This window comes from Hyperolius riggenbachi, chromosome 1 (assembly GCF_040937935.1).
Source record: "Hyperolius riggenbachi isolate aHypRig1 chromosome 1, aHypRig1.pri, whole genome shotgun sequence".
NCBI classification, from domain to species: domain Eukaryota; kingdom Metazoa; phylum Chordata; class Amphibia; order Anura; family Hyperoliidae; genus Hyperolius; species Hyperolius riggenbachi.
In genome coordinates, this window is record NC_090646.1 from 254,614,488 (window position 1) to 254,635,986 (window position 21,499).

At 42.3% G+C, this 21,499-nt stretch overlaps 1 protein-coding gene across 2 annotated transcripts in view; it reads right to left on the reverse strand.

The window, feature by feature from the left end:
• Window positions 1-2,920: 2,920 nt before the first annotated feature.
• RCHY1 (ring finger and CHY zinc finger domain containing 1) overlaps window positions 2,921-21,499 on the reverse strand; it is a 53,243-nt gene continuing 34,664 nt past the window's right edge. For both annotated transcript variants that reach the window (XM_068233084.1, XM_068233095.1), the window contains exons 6-9: window positions 20,918-20,976; window positions 17,663-17,689; window positions 6,270-6,390; window positions 2,921-5,047 (exon numbers count right to left, since the gene is read on the reverse strand). In XM_068233084.1, coding sequence (XP_068089185.1) covers window positions 4,919-5,047; window positions 6,270-6,390; window positions 17,663-17,689; window positions 20,918-20,976 — 336 coding nt within the window. In that variant the 3' untranslated portion in view covers window positions 2,921-4,918. The remainder of the gene's footprint in view (window positions 5,048-6,269; window positions 6,391-17,662; window positions 17,690-20,917; window positions 20,977-21,499) is intronic.

A 21,499-nucleotide genomic window follows, 5' to 3' on the forward strand; every position in this document is an offset into this window, starting at 1 on the left:
AAACCGATCGCGGTCAGTGCTTTATAAGCACTGTACCGCGATCGCTCCAGAATTGCCCAGAAAATGCTGCAGGTAACACGTTTGCAATTGGAGCTAATCGCCAAACGCCCACGATCGGCGCCAATCGTGGCAGTGAGAACACTGCCGAAGGATAACAAACCGCATTTCCAGTTAGCAGGAATCACCCGCTAATCAAATAAGTGTGAATGGGCCCTTAATCACCTATGAGTAATTACCTTATATTACATTAAAATAGGCTTAGACTCGAGGACCAAACTACACATCACTTTTATTTTGCATGCATGTGACAGCCATTAAGCCGATTTATTATTTCTCTATTCTCTTAATAGAACATTAGTTAGCTCTTGCTTTTTCTTAGTAATACCCGATCATATATACACAATGTTTTTACAGGCCAACTACTTAAAACTGGGATGCCCACACTTTCCGGCTTGTGGACTACTTCGGAAATGCTATACTGATCGAATTATGGCCTAGTGAGGTTTTGATTTTTTTCTGCTCAGAAAAACAATCCCTTTTCATCAATCAAAAATATTTGATTAATGAAATGTGATCAACTTTGTGCAGTTTTCTGATTTGAAGGTATAGTTCAAACTCTGGCTTGTCCGGCATGTCCAACGTGTGGCCGCAATATACCCAGAAGTCCTTTCCTATTAACCAGTAGATAATGATCAACGCTATGGGCAGCCCTAATTTTTGAAGAGTTTTATAATTACGGCACTTGTCATGTAAAAATTAGTGACTGATGAAATGCCAAAATTGTCAGGAATCTCGAGGAGTAAAAACCCAGGAATGTGAAGTAGTTGAAAAAAATACAAGTACCATAATAAAATATTTGCTGAATAAATATTTATTATAAAGGAATTTAACAAACAAAATAAAGCTTTGTTCTATATCTAAATTCATAACTTGCAATTGAAAACACCATAAAAGAACAATAAAGTGACAGTATTATCCAGTTCAAATGAAGGAAAAAAAAAAACACCCACTGTTAAGTTTGTTCATAATTAGTTCCAAACCAGCTCTCAAAAGTCAGCCACAAAAGTTGCCTGACATGCATTTTAGATGCACTGATTGATATCTGGACATGACTAACTGCAACAACTGTTCCCACATTGCTTAAATAAAAAAAAGCATACTGCATCTGACTGGTTACAAAGAATAGTAATTTATTGGCTATCTGTATGCCAGCAAGTCCTTTGCCTATAAAAACATAGTGGCCTCATTGGTGCAGCATTAAACATCTCAATTCATCGGCTGGGGACAAAAAAGCTGAGGCTACTTCAACCTATACTTTATCGATTTTCTTTACCAAAACATTGTCATGTTTTCTAACTATATTATTGGTCTACATTTGTCCTTTCACTCTTGGTTTTGTTCTATTGCTTTGTTTTACACTAAGCCTTACTGAAGAAAGAACCACCTTCTTGCAGAGCTCAGTGAAAGTTCTCAAAATGTTTTAGCTCTTAGAAGATACATGGCAACAGTAAGAAAAATACTCTGCTATCAAATATGCTTTAGTTTGATTTTACATTTGTATGTTTCTTTATCAAGTGAGTGTAATTAGAAGTTACAGTCAAAAAACGACTGAACAGTGTTTCCAGTCTATGGAGATGTGAATAAGGTCTTATCAATATTAACCACTTGAGGACCCAGCCTTTACCCCCCCCTTAAGGACCAGCGCTGTTTTTATGATCTGTGCTGGGTGGGCTCTGCAGCCCCCAGCACAGATCAGGTGGCATGCTGAGCGATCAGATCGCCCCCCCCCTTTTTCCCCCCTATGAGGATGATGTGCAGGGGGGGGTCTGATCGCTCCGGTCGGCAGGCATGTTGCGGGGGGGGGGGGGGGCACCTCAAAGCCCCCCTCCACGGCGAAATTCCCCCCTCCCTCTCCCCCCTGGTGATCGGGGCTGCACAGGACGCTGTCCGTCCTGTGCAGCCTGTGACAGGATGTCCTCTGTCACATGGCGGCGATCCCCGGCCGCTGATTGGCCGGGGATCGCCAATCTGCCTTACGGCGCTGCTGCGCAGCAGCGCCGTTCAATGTAAAAAAGGGAGACATACTGTACGTCTCCTGCGTTTACATTTAGTCTGCGAGCCGCGATCAGTGGCTCGCAGGCTATTCACGGAGACCCGCTCCGTGATCTAACAGGAAACGGCCTCTCGCGCGAGCGGCCTTTCCTGACTAATTAGGGAGGCACCTGGCGACGCAGATCTGCGTCGCTGGTCCTCCAGCTACCACTTTGCCGCCGCACGGTATGAGTGTGCGGTCGGCAAGTGGTTAAAAAAGACACCTGTGTCAGGGATATGGAAGCTGACATACTTATTTCCTTTTAAACAATGCAGATTGCCTGGCTTTCCTGTCGATCCTCTGCCTCTAATACTTTTACCATAAATATGCAGGCAGATCAGGTGCTCTGACTGAAGTGCGAGTAAATTAGTTGCATGCTTGTTTCAGGTGTGTGATTCAGTCACTACTGCAGGCAAAGAGATCAGAAGGACTGCAAGGCAACTTGTATTGTTTATAAGAAAATACAGCAACCTCCATACCCCTATCACTTGAGGTGAGATTTAAAACCATCCAGAGAAGAAATACACGGGCAGACCAGGAGCCAATATAGTGCAGAAAGTTTGTGATGAACAAATGCAGAATGATGTGATAAAGGTACTCACAAACTCAGGTTGCCCAATAGAAACCTATTAGATCACATGCGAGGAAGTCCCATCCTCGCTTAGGTATTAAATGTTGGTCAGCAATGGCCAGGCGCCCAATGTGAATTTATAAACTGTAAACTGTATGATGGAGGCATCCAATACACTTAAAAAACTTTTTTTTTTTAAAGTTAAAAAGTGAGAGGTAAAAGTTGTTTTACCCATTTCAAAGAACAACCAATCAATCTTGGGAGTAAAGTTTATTAGCACATAAAAAATTACCAATGCGTTTCACGAGATGCAGCCCGTTTCCCCAGGTCAGTCAAAAAAAGGTGCCTATGAAATTATCACCAATATGTGAGCAGCAGGAAAAAAAGAGAAACTCTTACTTACCAGATGTCTAAGCTTTTATTCAAGAATGGGATTCTTGATACAAACTGTGACCCATATTGTTATTATTAATAATGATTTATAAAGCGCCATAATATTCCGTGGCACTGTACAAAGTAGGAAAACAAACAAGGGGTACGTAATGATACAGACAATGATATACATCAAATATGGACGCTGGCACAAAATACAGAACTGGTGGTTACAATGACAGATGTAGCATGATGAATAAAATATATAGCAGAGTGCAAGCACATGCTTGTTGGAAAAAGTGAGTTTTGAGGGAGCGTCTAAAGATTTCAAAGGTTGGAGAGTGACGGATGTGCTGTGGAAGGGCATTCCAGAGGAGGGGTGAGGCACGTGACAAGTCTTGTATACCTGAATGCGAGGAGGTAATTCTAGAAGAGGACAAAAGAAGCTCCTGTGCAGGTCTGAGATTGCGGTTGGGTTGGTATCCGGAAACTAGCGAAGAGATGTACAGGGGAGAGAGATTGTGGAGAGCTTTGCAGGTTAGGGTTAAGAGTTTAAAATGGATCCTCTAGGTATTTGGCAGCCAATGAAGAGCTTGACAAAGAGGAGTAGCAGAGAAAGACCGAGAAGCAATATGGATGAGTCAAGCAGCCGAGTTCAGTACAGATTGGAGGGGTGCCAGTCGGTTTGCTGGTAGTCCACCAAGCAATATATTACAATAGTCAAAGCGAGATATACTGTAATAAAAGCATGTACTAACATTTTAGTAGTGTCCTGAGTGAGAAAAGGTCGGATGCGGGATATGCATCCGACCATATGCAATTAACTTTTTCTCCTACGTGATAATTTTACAACTTGTCAATAAAATGCCTTTTAACAACTTCAGCCCGCAGGTGTTTTCACCTCTAGGACAGAAGCAATTTTCCCCTGTCAGGGCTCCTTCCATTAATTCGCCAATAATTTTATCACTACTTATCAGACCTAAATGATCTATATCTTGTTTTCTTCGCCACCAATTAGGCTTTCTTTGGGTGGTACATTTTGCTAAGAATTGTTTTATTCTAAATGCATTTTAACAGGAATGATAAGAAAAAAAATTGAAAAAATTCATTATTTCTCATTTGCATTTTTTCAGTTTTGCGTTCATCACTAATTACAAGCCCATATTGGCTCAAAATAATAGTACTATACCTTCACAATATACATATTAAAAAGTTTAGTCCCTAAGGTAATTATTTATGTATTTTTTAAAAACTCTTTTTTTTAAATTTTTTGTTTTAGTTCAATGTGTATTTTTTTTTCTTTATTTCTACTTTAATTTTACTTTTTGGCCACTCGGTGACGCTAAGCACTCTCCTGGAAGATACCAGGAAGGGCGAGAGCTGTTTTTTTTTTACAATTTGTGTCGTACGTTTTCATGATTCATTCAAGATGCCTCGGGGGAACACTCGTTCCTCTTCTGCAATCGATTCCCTGTAATAGCGGCGGGGAATGAGCCACCTGCACGCGGATATGTGTGCGCAAACGCTGCAACACTGCTGGACGGATATATTCGCCCAGATTGACTTTGAATGGCGATTTTTGGACAAATATATCCGTCCAGATTGGCTTCAGTGGTTAAACCAACAGTAAGCAAGGAAATACTCATAATAATTTTGATAGCACTTTTTCATCGACTTTTTAGTACATTTTCAATTGCAAAGTGATGAAAAATTATTTGAAATACAAGATGTAAAACTATCTCCCAGGAGAAAAAGTGAATTGCATTTGGGCCTGAATGTGAACCAGAGTAAAAGTCTCTTTTCCTGGCTGTCCGTACATTGGTCATATTTCATGGGCAGTTTTCTGACTGACCTGAGTGAGCAGGCTGAGTCCTGTCTACTGTTTATGGAGAGTTAGGCTGCTGTAGAGGCCTCCCTTCCTGTGAGGTATTATAAGACATGCAGTTGTTACATTTCATCCCTAGAATGTGAAATGCGACGGTGGATCTCGTATTGCAGTCATTGCAAAGAATCTGTATGGGAAAAAAAAGATATAAACAGTAAGGTGAATTTGTAAAAGGTACACTGAGCACACAATGTTCTCAGAAGATCACATGAAGACTAAATTACTCTTGGCAGTTTTTCCCATGAATATTTCATGTAGTTAGTCTAACATTGCACAACTGCATATATCAGAAAGATGGGGAAACAACAACTCAACAATGAAACACCAAAGTGTTCACACCATAATTTTAGTACATATCTAACTACTAAATAATACTATAGCTAAAACCTTGTCTTAGAAAAGATTTCAAATAAGACTTTATTCTAAAAGTACAGAAAGATGGTTAGAATGATTAACGTACCCCTGAATCAAGGAAAAACTGAATTAAGGCCATGGAGGGATAGAAGACCTAACCCTAAAACTTCTAAGGCTCTACATTGTGTTTGGGTCCCTCCCGTTCCCCGTCCTCTTCATATTTGACTGGATCCTATCATCAAAATTCACCCCGGATGACCCCACCCTTGGTGATGATTGATTAAGAGCTGGACATGCATAAAATCTAAACTGTGCATCTAAAGCAAAAGAAAGCCACGGCCCACAAGCATTCTTTCACGGTGCGTGTGCGATTTAGAACCGCTCCAATGAACTTCCAGGAGACTTTGGGAAAAAAGAGAACTGGGAACCGGAAGGACCCCAAAGGCCATCCAAGTGGTGCCTTCTGCTCTACGGAGAGACGAAAGGGAGGACATGCAAAATGGCACCTCACAGCAGAAAAATTGCCAACATGGCAGTGTGACAGTCTTGCCATGTGCGCATCAGTCAGGGAACTGGAGGACCATGGACAACAGGTTAGCCTTCCCAGTTCGCCTAGCAAGTATGAACATTCTTTGCCAAAGCATACTATTTTTTTATTTGTTTTTTTTTTGCTGATACAGCAGACAAAAATATCTGTCTTGGTACAGTTCCCAAAAGTCTCTAAAACAAGAAGAAATCCATAGAATCGAATCCCAAATGAGGAGATGGATAAATCCAAGATCTGTCAGACTTTTACTATCTACTGTAAGTGACACCTACGTAGTGCATTTTACTCTGGGACAAATGTACATCTCATATGTATGTGAACACATGCATTTTACATTTTACAATGTTTTGCAATAGTGGTCCTTTAAATGTATGGATGAAAAAGAAATCCTGTCAGCTTGCAGCAAGTTAATTTAAAGTTCAGTACACAGGAGAATGAAGCAACTCACATTCACAGTCATATTTTGATATTCAGAGGGCATGGGAGTTTGAGCAACTTCTTCATCCAACTGGCGCCAGTACCATGACATGTCCAGTGCAGAGCGCATGCACAGTGGACATCGGTATCCCCTGTAAAGAAGAGATCATCAATCAATGATCATAAAGTAAGATCCTAAACTGTATAAAAACAACTGAAAATGACATTGTTAACACAAAGCACGACTATGTAATGTACATGGTGTTGGATCAGGACTACTCATCTGGTCCTGTCATCTATCAGGTCTAAAAGTAAGCTAGTTTTGCTGCAAGACCGGCCCCTGTATTATCATTGATAGCTACCATTCCTGCAGTCTAGAATCTATGTTACTATTTATACATGTCTACCTATACACTACAAAGCACTAACAAATCCGACAGCACACTATCAATACCCAAGTGTTCTAAAATGACAATGGCCTCAATTCACTAAGCTTATCTCCTGTCTTTAATAACATTTCTGTAGTTATCACCATGGTGATGAGGCATGTCATATTCAGGAAACTGTTTACCTCAGGCAAACCTAAAGTTAACTCTTCTGTCTTTAATTAACTACATGTGAAAATAACTACAGAGGAGGTAACTTAACTACAGAGGAGGTAAATTAACTACAGAGGAGGTAACTTAAGGAATGAAGCGATAAGATAACTCTCTCACTGCGTGGTGGTAAGTTTTATTAATTGAGGCCAGTGTACAAACAGATTGCGTGGTACGGGGGATTTATAGACGACATTTTGGTTGTCTGGAGGGGTGATTGGGATCAGGTGCAGCAATTCATGGGTTGTCTTAACAGCAATGAGTGTAACTTAAAATTCACTCATATGTGGCAACCCAGCTCCATTGATTATTTGGATTTGAGCCTGGAAGGTGACTCCACCTCACGGGCTGTTCGCACTAGGACGTATCGGAAGCCCTGTGCGGGCAACTCTACATTACAGGCAGCCAGCTGTCACCCTGCGCATACGATCTGGGCAATTCTGGTGGGCGAATTCATCCGGGCGCGCCGGAATTGCTCGGATCATGCGGCTACTGGACGGGAGTTTGGGGTTGTTGAGGGACGTTTGTTAGAGAGAGGCTACCCTAAATGGACTATAGAAAGGGGCAAACAGAGGGCAGCTTCTATTCCCAGGAGGCAGTTAATACGGGCCAATACTTTTGGTCGCGATTTCGGAGAGAGGTCCGCTTTTGTAACCACATTTAGCTCCGAGTATCAGGAGGTTAAGCATATCATCACCAAATATCTTCCCATTTTGGAGGGTGATGAGGATTTGCGGCCCTTTCTTCGTAATGGCGTCAGCTTCTCCAGCAGGCGGGCCCCGACACTGGGTAGCATGCTGTCCCCTAGCCTCTTTAGTTCACACGGGGAGTCTTCTACTTGGCTGTCTACTAGAGAGGCTCATATAAATGTGCAATTCCAACTTGTAACTATTGTGCACTACATACTAGGACCCAATTTGTGGAGTCAGTGCACAATGGCTACAAATCCACTATCAAGCACTTTATTAACTGTGGTTCTAAAAATGTTATTTACTTGGTGACATGCCGAGTATGCTCTCTTCAATATGTAGGCTGCACCACCAGACCACTCAGAGCCAGGGTGTCTGAACACTTTTTGGGAGCAGGCTGGTCCACTCAGAATATCTCCAATGTTGCCAAACATTACCGGCAGGTACATGGTGGGGACATGTCGGGTTTCTCCTTCCACGGAATTGAGAGGGGTTTTTTGCCCAAACGGGGAGGTGATCTTCAAGCCCTGATTCGTAAGAGGGAGGCACTCTGGATCTTCCGCCTCGGCACCAGGTCACCCAAGGGTTTAAATGCCAGGTGGGATTTGGCTTTGGTCACGGGTTAAGGGGAGGTATATTCCAATTAATCTGGACACTATCTCATATTGTAATTAATGTGCTCAACATTTATAGCAAACCATCTGTTTGATCCCATTAGTGCATGTCATTTTCTATTAATGGCTGGTGTGTTACTCCTCATTCATTAAGCTGTAAAAAATTTCTTAATTGATTGATTTTTTTGTTTGCTGGCTTCTTGTATTTTAATTGTGTAAGTGTTTGGTTTTTTATTTTTTTACATTTCTAGTGAGTCGGTAGTTTTTGGTGGGATGTGAGGAGTGATTTGTTCCCTCCCCAGGAGGGGTTGGGCCATGCCCCGCCTCCTACTACCCTCTCTCTTTTTTAACCTGCACTCACTGAGCCATGAAATGACTATGATTAACCTATTTTGGTTCCTGGACGTAGAAACTACGTCCAGGAACCATGCGCGCTACCGCGCACTCCCGCGGCCGATCGCGCGCGTGCGCGCGCACTCCCGGCCGCGGATTCGGTAGCCAAGGAATCAATGTATCGGGCTATGGTGCCCGATCACTGATTCCTCTCCCCCGCTGAAAAAGCGACAGCTTCTTTTGGAAGCTGCGCCTTTTCTGGCCGTTCCCTTCCCGATGAGTCACTCTAAGCGTGAGTTACGCTTAGAGTGACGTCATGTAAACAAACTCATGGCCGCCATCTTGTGGCCAAAAAGTAAAACTACAACTAAAATTAAAAAAAAGTTAAACATAACACACAATTACATTATAAAACTATACTTTACATCCCACCCTCCCAAAAATACCCAAATAAAATGTTTAATATAAAAAAAAAAAAACAATTGTAATTATATCACACAACCAGCGCTTGATGATAGCTAAACTATAAGCAGCGTTATTGCAAAAAGGGGATTTCCCTAAAACCCTCAAAATAGGTAATCATATAGTCAAAAGGCAGCAACTCGCGCTAAAATATATCTCTTTATTGCTTTCAATTCACAGTAGATTCCTTGCACTTAAATCCCACCAAGAATTCTCCCCAATTACTTCCAAGACACATTCACTCCACATACACAATTTAGAAAACTTTCCAAGAAGGGCCCTTCAAAAAAAAAAAAAAATTTTGTATAAAAAAGATAAAAATATTGACCATTCCATAAAGATTGTGTGAATTACACAGAGTTCCTAAACATCCAGATTTGCATGTAATCTCCTATAGATCTCCTAAAATCCGGACTATGTCCTGTTTCCAGGTAAAAGAACCAATATATAATCCAAAATAAGGATGTCACAGTGGGTTGGGTGTATATCTCACAACTCCGTGGACTCCTTGCAGAGTAATTTGCATACAGTCATTAGTGCAACTATCTGCCGTGTCTCCGCTTACCAAATGGTGCTGTGTTGTTGGTATATAGTTGATCAGAGTGGCCGATTGCCTACTCCCCACTCACCAAATCCGTTTGAGTCAGAAATCCAATCTGGACAGCTGGCTACTGTATCGATCTCCGCTCGTAGCCTCACCAAGCTGGTTCCCCGTGGCGGTGTACGTCACTTCCGTCTGAGAGGCTCAGAGTTCCGCTCGCCGCACATCGCCACCCATATGTAAATAGCACAGGGGATTCATCGATCTTAAAGGTACATTGTCCTGTTCTCATTATTGTATCCACAGTAGGATCGATGAATCCCCTGTGCTATTTACATATGGGTGGAGTCTAGGGGTGTGGTGTGTGTATATATATATATATATATGGGAATGATAGCTGACCACTCTGTAATAGTAAATCCTCCTGAAGAGGGCCGACGATATCGGCTGAAACGCGTAGAGGTTTATGAGGTTTACATCTACATATAAAAAATTCCGCTGGGGATCCTGAACTTAGGCAGCCGCATCAGCGCGCAGCGACTGCCTGGATACAAAGGTCCAGTGATCTGAGGTGACGTCACCTACCAACAAGAGCTAGCCGAAGACCAGCTGAGTTGATGTGCGGCGAGCGGAACTCTGAGCCTCTCAGACGGAAGTGACGTACACCGCCACGGGGAACCAGCTTGGTGAGGCTACGAGCGGAGATCGATACAGTAGCCAGCTGTCCAGATTGGATTTCTGACTCAAACGGATTTGGTGAGTGGGGAGTAGGCAATCGGCCACTCTGATCAACTATATACCAACAACACAGCACCATTTGGTAAGCGGAGACACGGCAGATAGTTGCACTAATGACTGTATGCAAATTACTCTGCAAGGAGTCCACGGAGTTGTGAGATATACACCCAACCCACTGTGACATCCTTATTTTGGATTATATATTGGTTCTTTTACCTGGAAACAGGACATAGTCCGGATTTTAGGAGATCTATAGGAGATTACATGCAAATCTGGATGTTTAGGAACTCTGTGTAATTCACACAATCTTTATGGAATGGTCAATATTTTTATCTTTTTTTATACAAAATTTTTTTTTTTTTTTTTTTTGAAGGGCCCTTCTTGGAAAGTTTTCTAAATTGTGTATGTGGAGTGAATGTGTCTTGGAAGTAATTGGGGAGAATTCTTGGTGGGATTTAAGTGCAAGGAATCTACTGTGAATTGAAAGCAATAAAGAGATATATTTTAGCGCGAGTTGCTGCCTTTTGACTAAAAAAAAAAAACCATTACAATAAAAAAAAAACATGTAAATATTTACCTAAGGGTCTAAACTTTTTAAATATCAATGTAAAGATGAAATATTTCTATTTTTTTTTATTTTAAACTTGTTAATAGTGATGGATGCAAAACGGAAAAAATGCACCTTTATTTCCAAATAAAATATTGTCGCCATACATTGTGATAGGGACATAATTTTAACGGTGTAATAACCGGGACATATGGGCAAATACAAAACGTGAGTTTTAATTATGGAGGCATGTATTATTTTAAAACTATAATGGCTGAAAACTGAGAAATAATGATTTTTTCCGTTTTTTTCTTATTCTTCCTGTTAAAATGCATTTACAGTAAAGTGGCTCTTAGCAAAATGTACCCCCCCCCCCCAAAGAAAGCCTAATTGGTGGCGGAAAAAACAAGATATAGATCAGTTCATTGTGATAAGTAGTGATAAAGTTATAGGCTAATGAATGGGAGGTGAACATTTCTCAAGTGAAAACGACGGAACCTGAATGGGTTAAGGACCTGGAGTCCGAAACATGTCAGTCAAGTGCTATCACCTGTAACTGGATACGTCCTGAATAAAGGTATTGGAAGTGGAGACATTGGTGCGGACCTTCCTTTTCTACGTCTGTTTACTGGGCTTGGCTGCTCGTGTTCCTGCACTGTCCCACCGAGTACAGTGAAGCGGTACCCTCTGCTTACTTCCTTCCAGTGTACAAATATTGGCCTCAATTCACTAAGATCATGCTGGAGATAATAAGGCAAGAGAAAACGAACCTCCACACAGTGAGAGTTATCTTATCTCTTCATTCCTTAAGCTACCTCCTCTGTAGTTAATTTACCTCCTCAGTAGTTATTTTCACACGCAGTTAATAAACAGCCTGTCTTTAACGCTGGAGTTATTTTAAGGATTGAAGAGTTAACTTAAAGACAGAAGAGTTAACTTTAGGTTTGCCTGAGGTAAAATGTTTCCTGAATACGACATGCCTGATCACCATGGTGATAACTCTAGAAACCTTATTAAAGACAGGAGATAAGCTTAGTGAATTGAGGCCAATGTCTAGGTAGCTATGTAAACATTTTCCTACTTTTCATATTAAATATCAGAGGCAAAAGCTGTAATTCATTGTGTATAGGTTGTAGCAGTATTGGAACAATTCATTGGCGAAGGGGTGCTTCAATTTTACACTGCAAGTGCTGTTCTTTGCATGGGGTGAGACTACTGAGTTATATGAAGCTGTGGTGTCAGATTTCACACACCATTACAAACAAGAAACATTTCCTCTGCTCTCCTGCAGACAGCTCAGTCAGAGAGACAGGCAGATGCTGTCACACACAGGGTTAACACGGATGTAGTGTGAGGGATTCCCCCTCCTCTCACGATTTACTGGCCCATCACCCTGCTCAGCTTGCCCATCAGTTTTGTGTGAAAATATTTTCATAACATTAAACAAAAACGTAAGCAGTGAAATGTATACACCAGCACTTCCCAAACTATTCCTATTCAATTGAAAAAAAATATGTTAAATCTATAGTTTTTCTTTAACTAAATAAATATTCTGACATCTGCACAATGACTTTATCTGAAAGAAAATCATTAGTAGTGTTGTCTTCTATAGATCACCCACTGTCCAATGTTGTTAGCGCCTTGAAGGATGCTCTTTAACATTAGATGACTACATGGAGTAAAAGATGAGACCTGGAATGACTTAAAGTGACATTAACTGAACGGCTGTAAGCTAAGTAGATGGTAAGGATGCATGTTATGCAACTTTAGTACCTTAGCAATCCTCTCCAGTGTTACTAATAGAGATCTAATTTGCCCCAGCAGGTAACTGAAGTCAGCTGGAGATGCTGCAGCACTGTTAATGTGTTGGAATTAGGGAAAGTCATGTTAAAAAATAAATATGCCATGGCTGTGTATTTGCAATCCACCTTCCTATAAGGTTAGGGCCTGTTTCCACTACACGCAGATTCTGCATGCAGAAAACTGACTCCAATGAATGTCTATGGACCTGTTTCCACTGAACATGATCTTTCTGATGCAGATTTCCCATAGGCATTCATTGGAGTCAGTTTTCTGCATGCAGAATCTGCGTGTAGTGGAAACAGGCCCTTAGACAGTAAAACTAAGAATATAATCTTTCAGGGGTGAGCCATGCATTGAATCAGGTACTTGAGGATACTTGTGTTACAGATCGACAGATGCAGGGTATCTGTCACATGACTGCTAATGCAACAATATTTAAGGGCTGGAGGCAATTGGGGATGTTTACACTGTGATTGCCAACCACCAGCGATCAGTATATTGCTAGTGCAATGTCTCCCAATGCGAGCATTCACACTGCAGCGTTGCTATTGTAAAAGTGCTACATGTAGCATTTCGGGAATGTCTGCACTGTGATTCTCTGTCCCAGAGTGAGAATCTCAAACGCAATCCCCGCCAAATCACTGCAGAAGAATTGCTAAAAGATCACAATTGTTAGCACCAGCAATTTTCTGTGTTTTCTCGTGTGAAATAGTCCTTAAAGACATTTCTGCACCTTAAGTCGAGACACCAGTAATCTGTAGTATAGGCAGTGGGAAGTGTACATATGGCTGCATTCGGCTTTGGGGTGGGGTTTAGCTATACGGCCCATTTCTTGGTTATGTGATGCTGTTTCTCTCCACTGCTGCTTGGCTAAGGGCCCTTTTGTACTCAATGTGTTGCCATCTGTTGCGTTGTAATGTGATTTTTTTCTCCATAGCAGTGCAGTGTGAAAAAGCTTTAGTTTTTCAGTGTATAGTGTGAAAGAGGCCATAGGGAAACATGGACACTGGACTGCACATCAGTTACAACTTACAGTAAAGAAAAACACCCTTCCCGGTGCATAACCTCAAAAACACTCCACCCTTAATTGCATCCCCTTCCTCATGCTTACCCTTTACCTCTCCTTTGATATAATGCACACCTTTACAGCTGGTTATTCATTCATCTCTAGTGCCTAATTCAAACACAGCTCTGCTGAAATCGTCAGTGCTGGTGCTGTACCTGCATCCAATCTACCGCCCACCCGCTAGAGAGTCTTCAGGACTAGCACTTCACTAACGTAGTAGCCGAGTACGGGCTTATTTGGCCATGGAGGTGATTCACAGTGGGGAACCCTATTCTAGCTTTCCAGTTCTCTGAAACGCTGCTTTTACTCATGTTTAAAGCTTTCAGAGTAAGCAGAAAATGAAAAAATAGACTATGTTATTTAAGAAGTTTAAGTGTTTTAAATCATAAGGCAGAGTTCACATTTATCTCTGCAGGACACTATACTCATTTGTATGAGTTTTATCTTTTTTTTTTTTTAAACCCGACTAATCAAAGTAATTGACAATTTGCATGTGATGTGAAAATCTATGCTGCAAGAGGTACTTTTCTTCACAAATGTGAATGCAATTTTTATTCAGAAGTGTGATTCTCCATCGACTTTCATTAGTTGTTCAGCACATGTTCGCAATTCGCCTGCAATTTTTAATAAGTGTGAAACCTGCCTAAAAGGTTTGGTTTTTAGAAATCTAGAGGTGCAGGAAATTACTTGTTTGATTGAGCATAGCAGATTCCTTTAGCTTATTTTCCAGATTCCTTTAGCTTATTTTCCACCTCTGTGTTTTACCTCAATTTCAATCTGGCACTATCAAGTTTATTTGCAAATATTTATTTTTATTTTTCCTATAGGTGTAGTGTTAAACCTTTATTTTATCTTTCCTCACAACAGTCACACCTCTATCACACCATAACTGATACTGCTTGAGTGCTGCAGTCATGCTCTCTGCTGCCACCTAGTGTCTGTTCAGTATAGAGCCATTTTCATCACCTATGTGGAATTTCTAAAAATCCCATTTTAGTGGGTACTTTTATCATGAAAGGAATATACAACCCAAATGTAATTCTCTACTACATTGAGGGGGTTGGGCTTGGCCTAGATAGATAGATAGATAGATAGATAGATAGATAGATAGATAGATGTTATGTAGAATATTCCTTACATAGATTTTACAGCAACCATTATTAATTGGCATTTTCTTTAGCCAAGCCATGTCACATGAGATCACTGCACAAAGAGCAGGCAGATGTAGCAGAAATCACTGAACTTTTCTAAATTCCTGCTGTTGTTGCTGAGCAATCACCAGAGTATACAGAATAGTATATATACTGTAATAAATTAAAACCAAAACTCACAATTGTACATAAAGCAGCATATCAGCTGCAAAGAGCCTGCATGAAATCAAGGCTTCTGGAAAATACAGGGAATTTTAAATACAGTTGCACTGGCCAATGTGTTATTATGTTGTAACATGAATCAAGACACCAACTCGTAGCCGTATGCTATCTGTATGCTAGTTTGTGTCATTATTAAACTGTTGTGGAGATGCTGGAGACAGATCCTCTTCAAAGCAGAAATAGTCTTTTGACCTACTAGAGCTGCAAATAGATTGCATTTGAGGTTGTTACCTTTAAAAAGACACCTGAAGTGAGAGGGCTATGGAGGCTTCCATCTTTATTTCCTTTTAACCAATGCAAATTGCCTGGCACTCCTGCTGATCCTCTCTCTTTGATACTTTTAGCCACAGACCCTGAACAAGCATGCAGACCACACGCTTGACTGCATTCACCACATGCTGATTTCAGGTGTGTGATTCAGACACTACTGCAGCCTCTGAGATCAGCAGGGCTGCCAGGCAACTGAAAAATAAATAAATATGTGAGCCTCCATATCCCTCTAACTTCAGGTGTCCTTTAGCTTGGAGATTGTATGCTGGGAAGAATAATAATAATAATCTGAACATTTGTATAGCGCTTTTCTCCTGTCGGACTCAAAGCGCTCAAGAGCTGCAGCCACTGGGACGCGCTCAAGAGGCCACCCTGCAGTGTTAGGGAGTCTTGCCTTGAACTCCTTACTGAATAGGTACTTGACCTAGCCAGGATTTGAACCCTGGTCTCCCATGTCAAAGGCAGAGCCCTTAACCAGTACACTATCCAGCCACTACACACCATGATATTTGTTGGCAGATAGATGGCTCGAATTTCCGACAGGTGCGATCTGATTTTCAATCGTTTTTCTGATCAATGTCTCATAAAAGTAAATGGAAATCGATCAGATAAACAATTAGAAAATTGATTGGAAAATCAATCAGACAGTAAATCTGTTGAAAAATCTCATAGTGTATTCCCAGCATTACAGTAGTAGTCGTGGTCCATGTCTGCAAGGGCAGGTCAGAAGAACAACAATATGGACTGTAGAGAGAGTAAGGCCCGGTTCATATTAGCGGTGGCCGTCCGGAATCGCCGTGCCGGAGCCGGACCGCATGCTGAACGGACGGAACGGACGCACAGCATAGCAATGAAAGTCTATGCGTCCGTTCACATGCGTCCGTTTCGTCCGGACCGGATCCGGACTCCGGCGTAAGACCCAACATGCGCTATTTTTTGGTCCGGCTCCTCCGGCTGACGTATCCGGAGCGGAGCCGGACTGTTGCATCCGGCCAATAGAAACCAATGAGAAACGGAGAGCGCACAACACACTGGCTATAAAAACCGGATGTTCTACCCCACTTCCTATGCGTATTGTAGCGGCGATTTTGGATGGGGACACATGGGCAAGCATTTTGGAGTGGAGCAGCAGTGACTTTAACCGTGCTGGAGATGTTGGCAGTATGTCGGAGGTGGAGGTGAGTTCTAAACAGCGGAGGGCCTGATTCCACAGGTCCACCTTCTGCTGACCTCCCAGACCCCAACATTTTAATTTATTTCTACTCTCTTTTGCCAAACGGATCCGGATCGCATCCTGATGAACACCTGATGCAACCTGACCGGATCCGGATCAGAACCGTACGGTTCCGATCCGGATCCGGTCAGGTCATCCGGTCCGTTTGGCAGAGAACCGCAAGTGTGAACCGGGCCTAAGGGGTGATGCAATGACTTGTAACAGAGACCAATACCTCTGCCTCCTAGGCATGCAAGAACATAGACGAAAGCACTCCACAGGCCAGAACTTTTGTTCCTGTTTATTAACAATGTCCGTACACACTACATGTTACGGGCTCCGCCCTTCATCATCACAACTGATTAAGGACAGAGCCCGTAAAGGACGGAGCCCGTAACATGTAGTGTGTGCTGACATTGCTAATAAACAAGAACAAAAGTTCTGGCCTGTGGAGTGCTTTCGTCTATGTTCTTGCATGCCTAGGAGGCAGAGGTATTGGTCTCTGTTACAAGTCATTGCATCACCCCTTACTCTCTCTACAGTCCATATTGTTGTTCTTCTGACCTGCCGTTGCAGACATGTACTGTGTGGTGTACTTGCCAGAAGGAGTGCACCGCCGTAGCGATCTCCTGAGGACTGAGCGATCAGGAGCTCACAACCCATACAAAATTGGACTGCTTCCTAGGCATGCAGGATATAGTGGACACCCTGCATAGGTGTGTAGATTGATTTTTTTTTCTACTTTCATTAGTGTGGCTTTAAGCTCACTGAAAAGGGAATGTAAAAAGAAAATGACTAACTGCACACGCATAATTTTATTTGTAGTGACTCTATGAACCCATCAGGCTCCCAGCTGTATCTCACAGTAACAGAACTAATGTAACATCCTATGTTGCTCTGTTCTCTAGAAATTAAATTTTGCAAATCAAGCAAGCCAAATGAAGGTCAGCCCCACATAAAATCGGAGGCCGGCAGAGATGATTATTTTAAATCAGATTATGGAAAGAATGGTTCATTGCTTTGGCATGTACAGAAGAGTCAAATTAAAAGATAGGCATGAATAGCATTGTGTATTTGCTTATCCCTGGCTAGCTGTTCTGCAGCAAACACTACAATTTATTGTTAAACATTCTGGCTGGAAGTGCAAATGAGATTTGGAGTCATGTGTAATGTACTTACTGTTTCAGCATGTCCTCATAGCATGGACTGGGGGAAGCAAGAACACAATGGCATTAGTATTCACAGCAGCAACTGTTCACAAAACTCTAATCAAATTGGTGGACACAAAGGCTCGAAGGGTATGCAGCTTATACCTATATATGACTTAAAGAATGTACCCACTGTATTGGGGTGCAGCACGTACTTAATCATTAGTAGATGCAAGAAAGTTTCAAGTTTCATGATACCTTTTACTGGCTAAATAAAGAGATTATACTTGCAAGCTTTCAAGACAACCCAGATGATTAGCTAGGACTAAGGTCCTGTGTGTCTAATACCCGACAGCTACCAGCATGTCTTTTGGATGTACCAATAAAGATATCTGGTCTTACTGACAACTGGTGTGTTGCAAGCATTTCTAGACACAGAACATTTATATCAGTAGACTCAAAGCGCCAGAGCTGCAGCCACTAGGGCGCGCTCTATAGGCATAGCAATGTTAGGGAGTCTTGCTCAAAGTCTCCTACTGAATAGGTCCAGAATTACTAAACTGGAAGAGCCAAGATTCCAACCCAGATCTCCTGTGTCAGAGGCAGAGCCCTTAGCCAGTACACTATCCAGCCAAACATTATTGTGTTGCTGCCCAGTGGAGTAGTTGCCCAGCACCGCCAGCATGTGAGAGGGTGTTTGTAGAGGTCTGGCTGCTGCAGTGCGCAGAAGATTCAAAAGTCACATCAGTGGAACAGAACCAAACATTTTTCTGTAGAAAAGAATGATCAGTTTAAAGGCATCCATATACCACTCAATATTTTCCATCAATATAAGGTGATTCGATCATTTAATCTTATCTGCTAGACATCCAGGTAATGATCTGTGAGGAATCTGTTGGTCACACAGAGTAGTGTATGGTCACCTTTAGACTGCATCTCAGGTACCCAATGTGGATGTACAGCATCTAAAGAGCACAAATATCTCTCAGAGTCTTACATGCACAGTCTTTAAAGCCAATGGGTACCGATTTAAAAATAAAAAAGTCAGATACTCCCCTAAGGAGAGGGAAGGCTCGGTCCTAATGAGCCTTCCCTCTCCTCTCCCGGTGCCCTCAGGATCCTTCGTTCAAAGACTCTGAGAGATATTTGTGCTCTTCAGATGCTGTACATTGGATACCTGAGATGCAGTCTAAAGGTGGCCATACACTACTCGGTGTGGCCAACAGATAGATTCCTCACAGATCATTACCTGGATGTCTAGCAGATAAGATTAAATTATCGAATCACCTTATATTGATGGAAAATATTGAGTGGTATATGGATACCTTTAGACTGATCATTCTTTTCTACAGAAAAATGTTTGGTTCTGTTCACCGACCGAGCCTTCCCTCTCCTTAGGTGAGTATCTGACTTTTTTATTTTGAAATCGGTAACCATTCACTTTAAAGGTGTTCTTAAGAATGGAAAGATGCCATACATACTCAGTGGTTGTACAATCTAAAGTATATTGCTTTGTCGAAACCCATAACTTTAGAATGATTTCAAGAAACAGATCAACTGGATACAGTGGCTGGATGGTGTAATGGATGGTGTAATGGTTACAGGCTCTGCCTCTGACGCAGGAGACCAGGGTTTGAATCTCAGCTCTGCCTGTTCAGTAAGCCAGCTCCTATTCAGTAGTAGGAGACCTTTGGCAAGTCTCCCTAACACTGCTACTGCCTATAGAGCGCATCCTAGTGGCTGCAGCTCTGGCGCTTTGAGTCCGCCAGGAGAAAAGCGCAATACAAATGTTATTTGTCTTGTCTTTGTCATCAACTGATAAAAGCAAATGGATAAGATCAATATTTAATATGGTGTGTGAGGTAGAAGGGGCATATAGTAAAATCAAGGCAAAAAATTGTACCAAAACCCACCACATTCATTCTTTATTAATACAAAAACACGCTACCTGGTGCAACCATTGAAGCAACCTGTAAGGATAAAAAAAGTAAATAACAGATACCCACCTAAGTAGTAGGGAGCCTCTGGATGGTCCGCATGCCCTATACGGCCGCTCAAACATGGATGGGAGCGTGGCCATGAGAAGCAATCTACAAGGTTTTTGAATCTGTTTAGAGGGACTGGAACAGGGGTGGTGGAAGAAGATCAGGGAAACCTCTGAAATATTCAGAGGCTTCACTCAACTGAGGTAATTATCTAGATTTTTTTTAAAGGGAAGGTTCAGGGACTAACTAAAAAAAATAAAAATCCATTTCCACTTACCTGGGGCTTCCTCCAGCCCGTGGCAGGCAGGAGGTGCCCTCAGCGCCGCTCTGCAGGCTCCCGGTGGTCTCCGGTGGCCGACCCGACCTGGCCAGGCCGGCGGCCAGGTCGGGCTTCTTCTGCGCTCCATGGTGCGTTTCACGCCGGCGCGCTGACGTCATCGGACGTCCTCCGGGCTGTACTGCGCAGGCTCAGTAGTTCTGAGCCTGCACAGTACAGCCCGGGGGACGTCCAATGACGTCATCGCGCCGGCGTGAAACGCACCATGGAGCGCAGAAGAAGCCCGACCTGGCCAGGTCGGGTCGGCCACCGGAGACCACCGGGAGCCTGCGGAGCGGTGCCGAGGGCACCTCCTGCCTGCCACGGGCTGGAGGAAGCCCCAAGTAAGTGGAAATGGATTTTTATTTTTTTTAGTTAGTCCCTGAACCTTCCCTTAAAATACTTTAGGTACACTTTAATGCAAGTGTATAAACAGCCTAAAACAAAATGGCTGCTCAACCCCAGTTGTGGTTTGTCTGATCAGTGGGAGTCTAAATAAAGCAGCAATCTGTTAATGGTCAGTATGGAGATTAAACCAATTAAGTTCCAGAAAACAGTCCACATTAACGTCTGAATCAACATAGGACCTACAGTGTCCTAAACCTTGGGCTATCGAATAGTCTTCTTACCACATGCAGACATATGTATACCACAGCAGGTGGCTGTGACAGCCAGATCAGAGCCGTACATCGCAAATGCAGATATAGGCAACCTGGTTATTATTTTATTTATTATTGTTGAGTCCCATGGAAAAAGTTGATGTTACAGTATATAAATTGATAATAGTACACATCTATCAATCTTTTTCTGTTCCTTACATCAGATCTGAAAAAGTTTGCGGCAGCAATGGCACATGCCTGTCTCTAGCAAGTGCTCAATGCTGTGACATGGGAAGTGCATGAAAGCGCCACTTCTAAACTGACTTAATGTCAATGAGAACAAGGTAATTTAAGCTACATTCAAATCAAACAAAGCAGCAGTTCACCTGTGCAGAAGATGACCACAAGGGAGAACACGTCCTCCAACCCTGGATGTATGGATATCCTGCAAACAAAATACTTTATTAGATTGTGGTCTCTCATATTTTCTTTTGCTACTCTGTAAAACCAATGATGAAATAATATGGGCAGTGCAGTGGATGCATTCTTGCCTAGAAATTCTCTTCTCCACTCTGTTTATTTAATAGATTGTTGCTGATTTATCGTAATGCTTCTCCTGCTTGTTTCAGAGGCTGTTCGGCTGATGGCTCTGTGTCACATATGGTGAGAATGCTCCAAACTGTCCTCTATTTGGACCAGAGTTGCAGGCCTCCTCTCAAGCATGTTACACGTGGTAGTTACAAACAGGGCTGTGGAGTCGGAGCAATTTCGAGGACCTGGAGTCAAGAGTTGGAGGTTTCATAAACTAAGGAGTCGGGATGATTTTTGTACCAAATCCACAGCCCTGGTAAGTATTAGACTAAGGAGTCTGAGCCATTTTGGGTACCTGGAGTTGGAGTCGGTGGTTTCATAAACTGAGGAGTCGGATGATTTTTGCACAGATTCTACAGCCACTCAGGGATAAGATG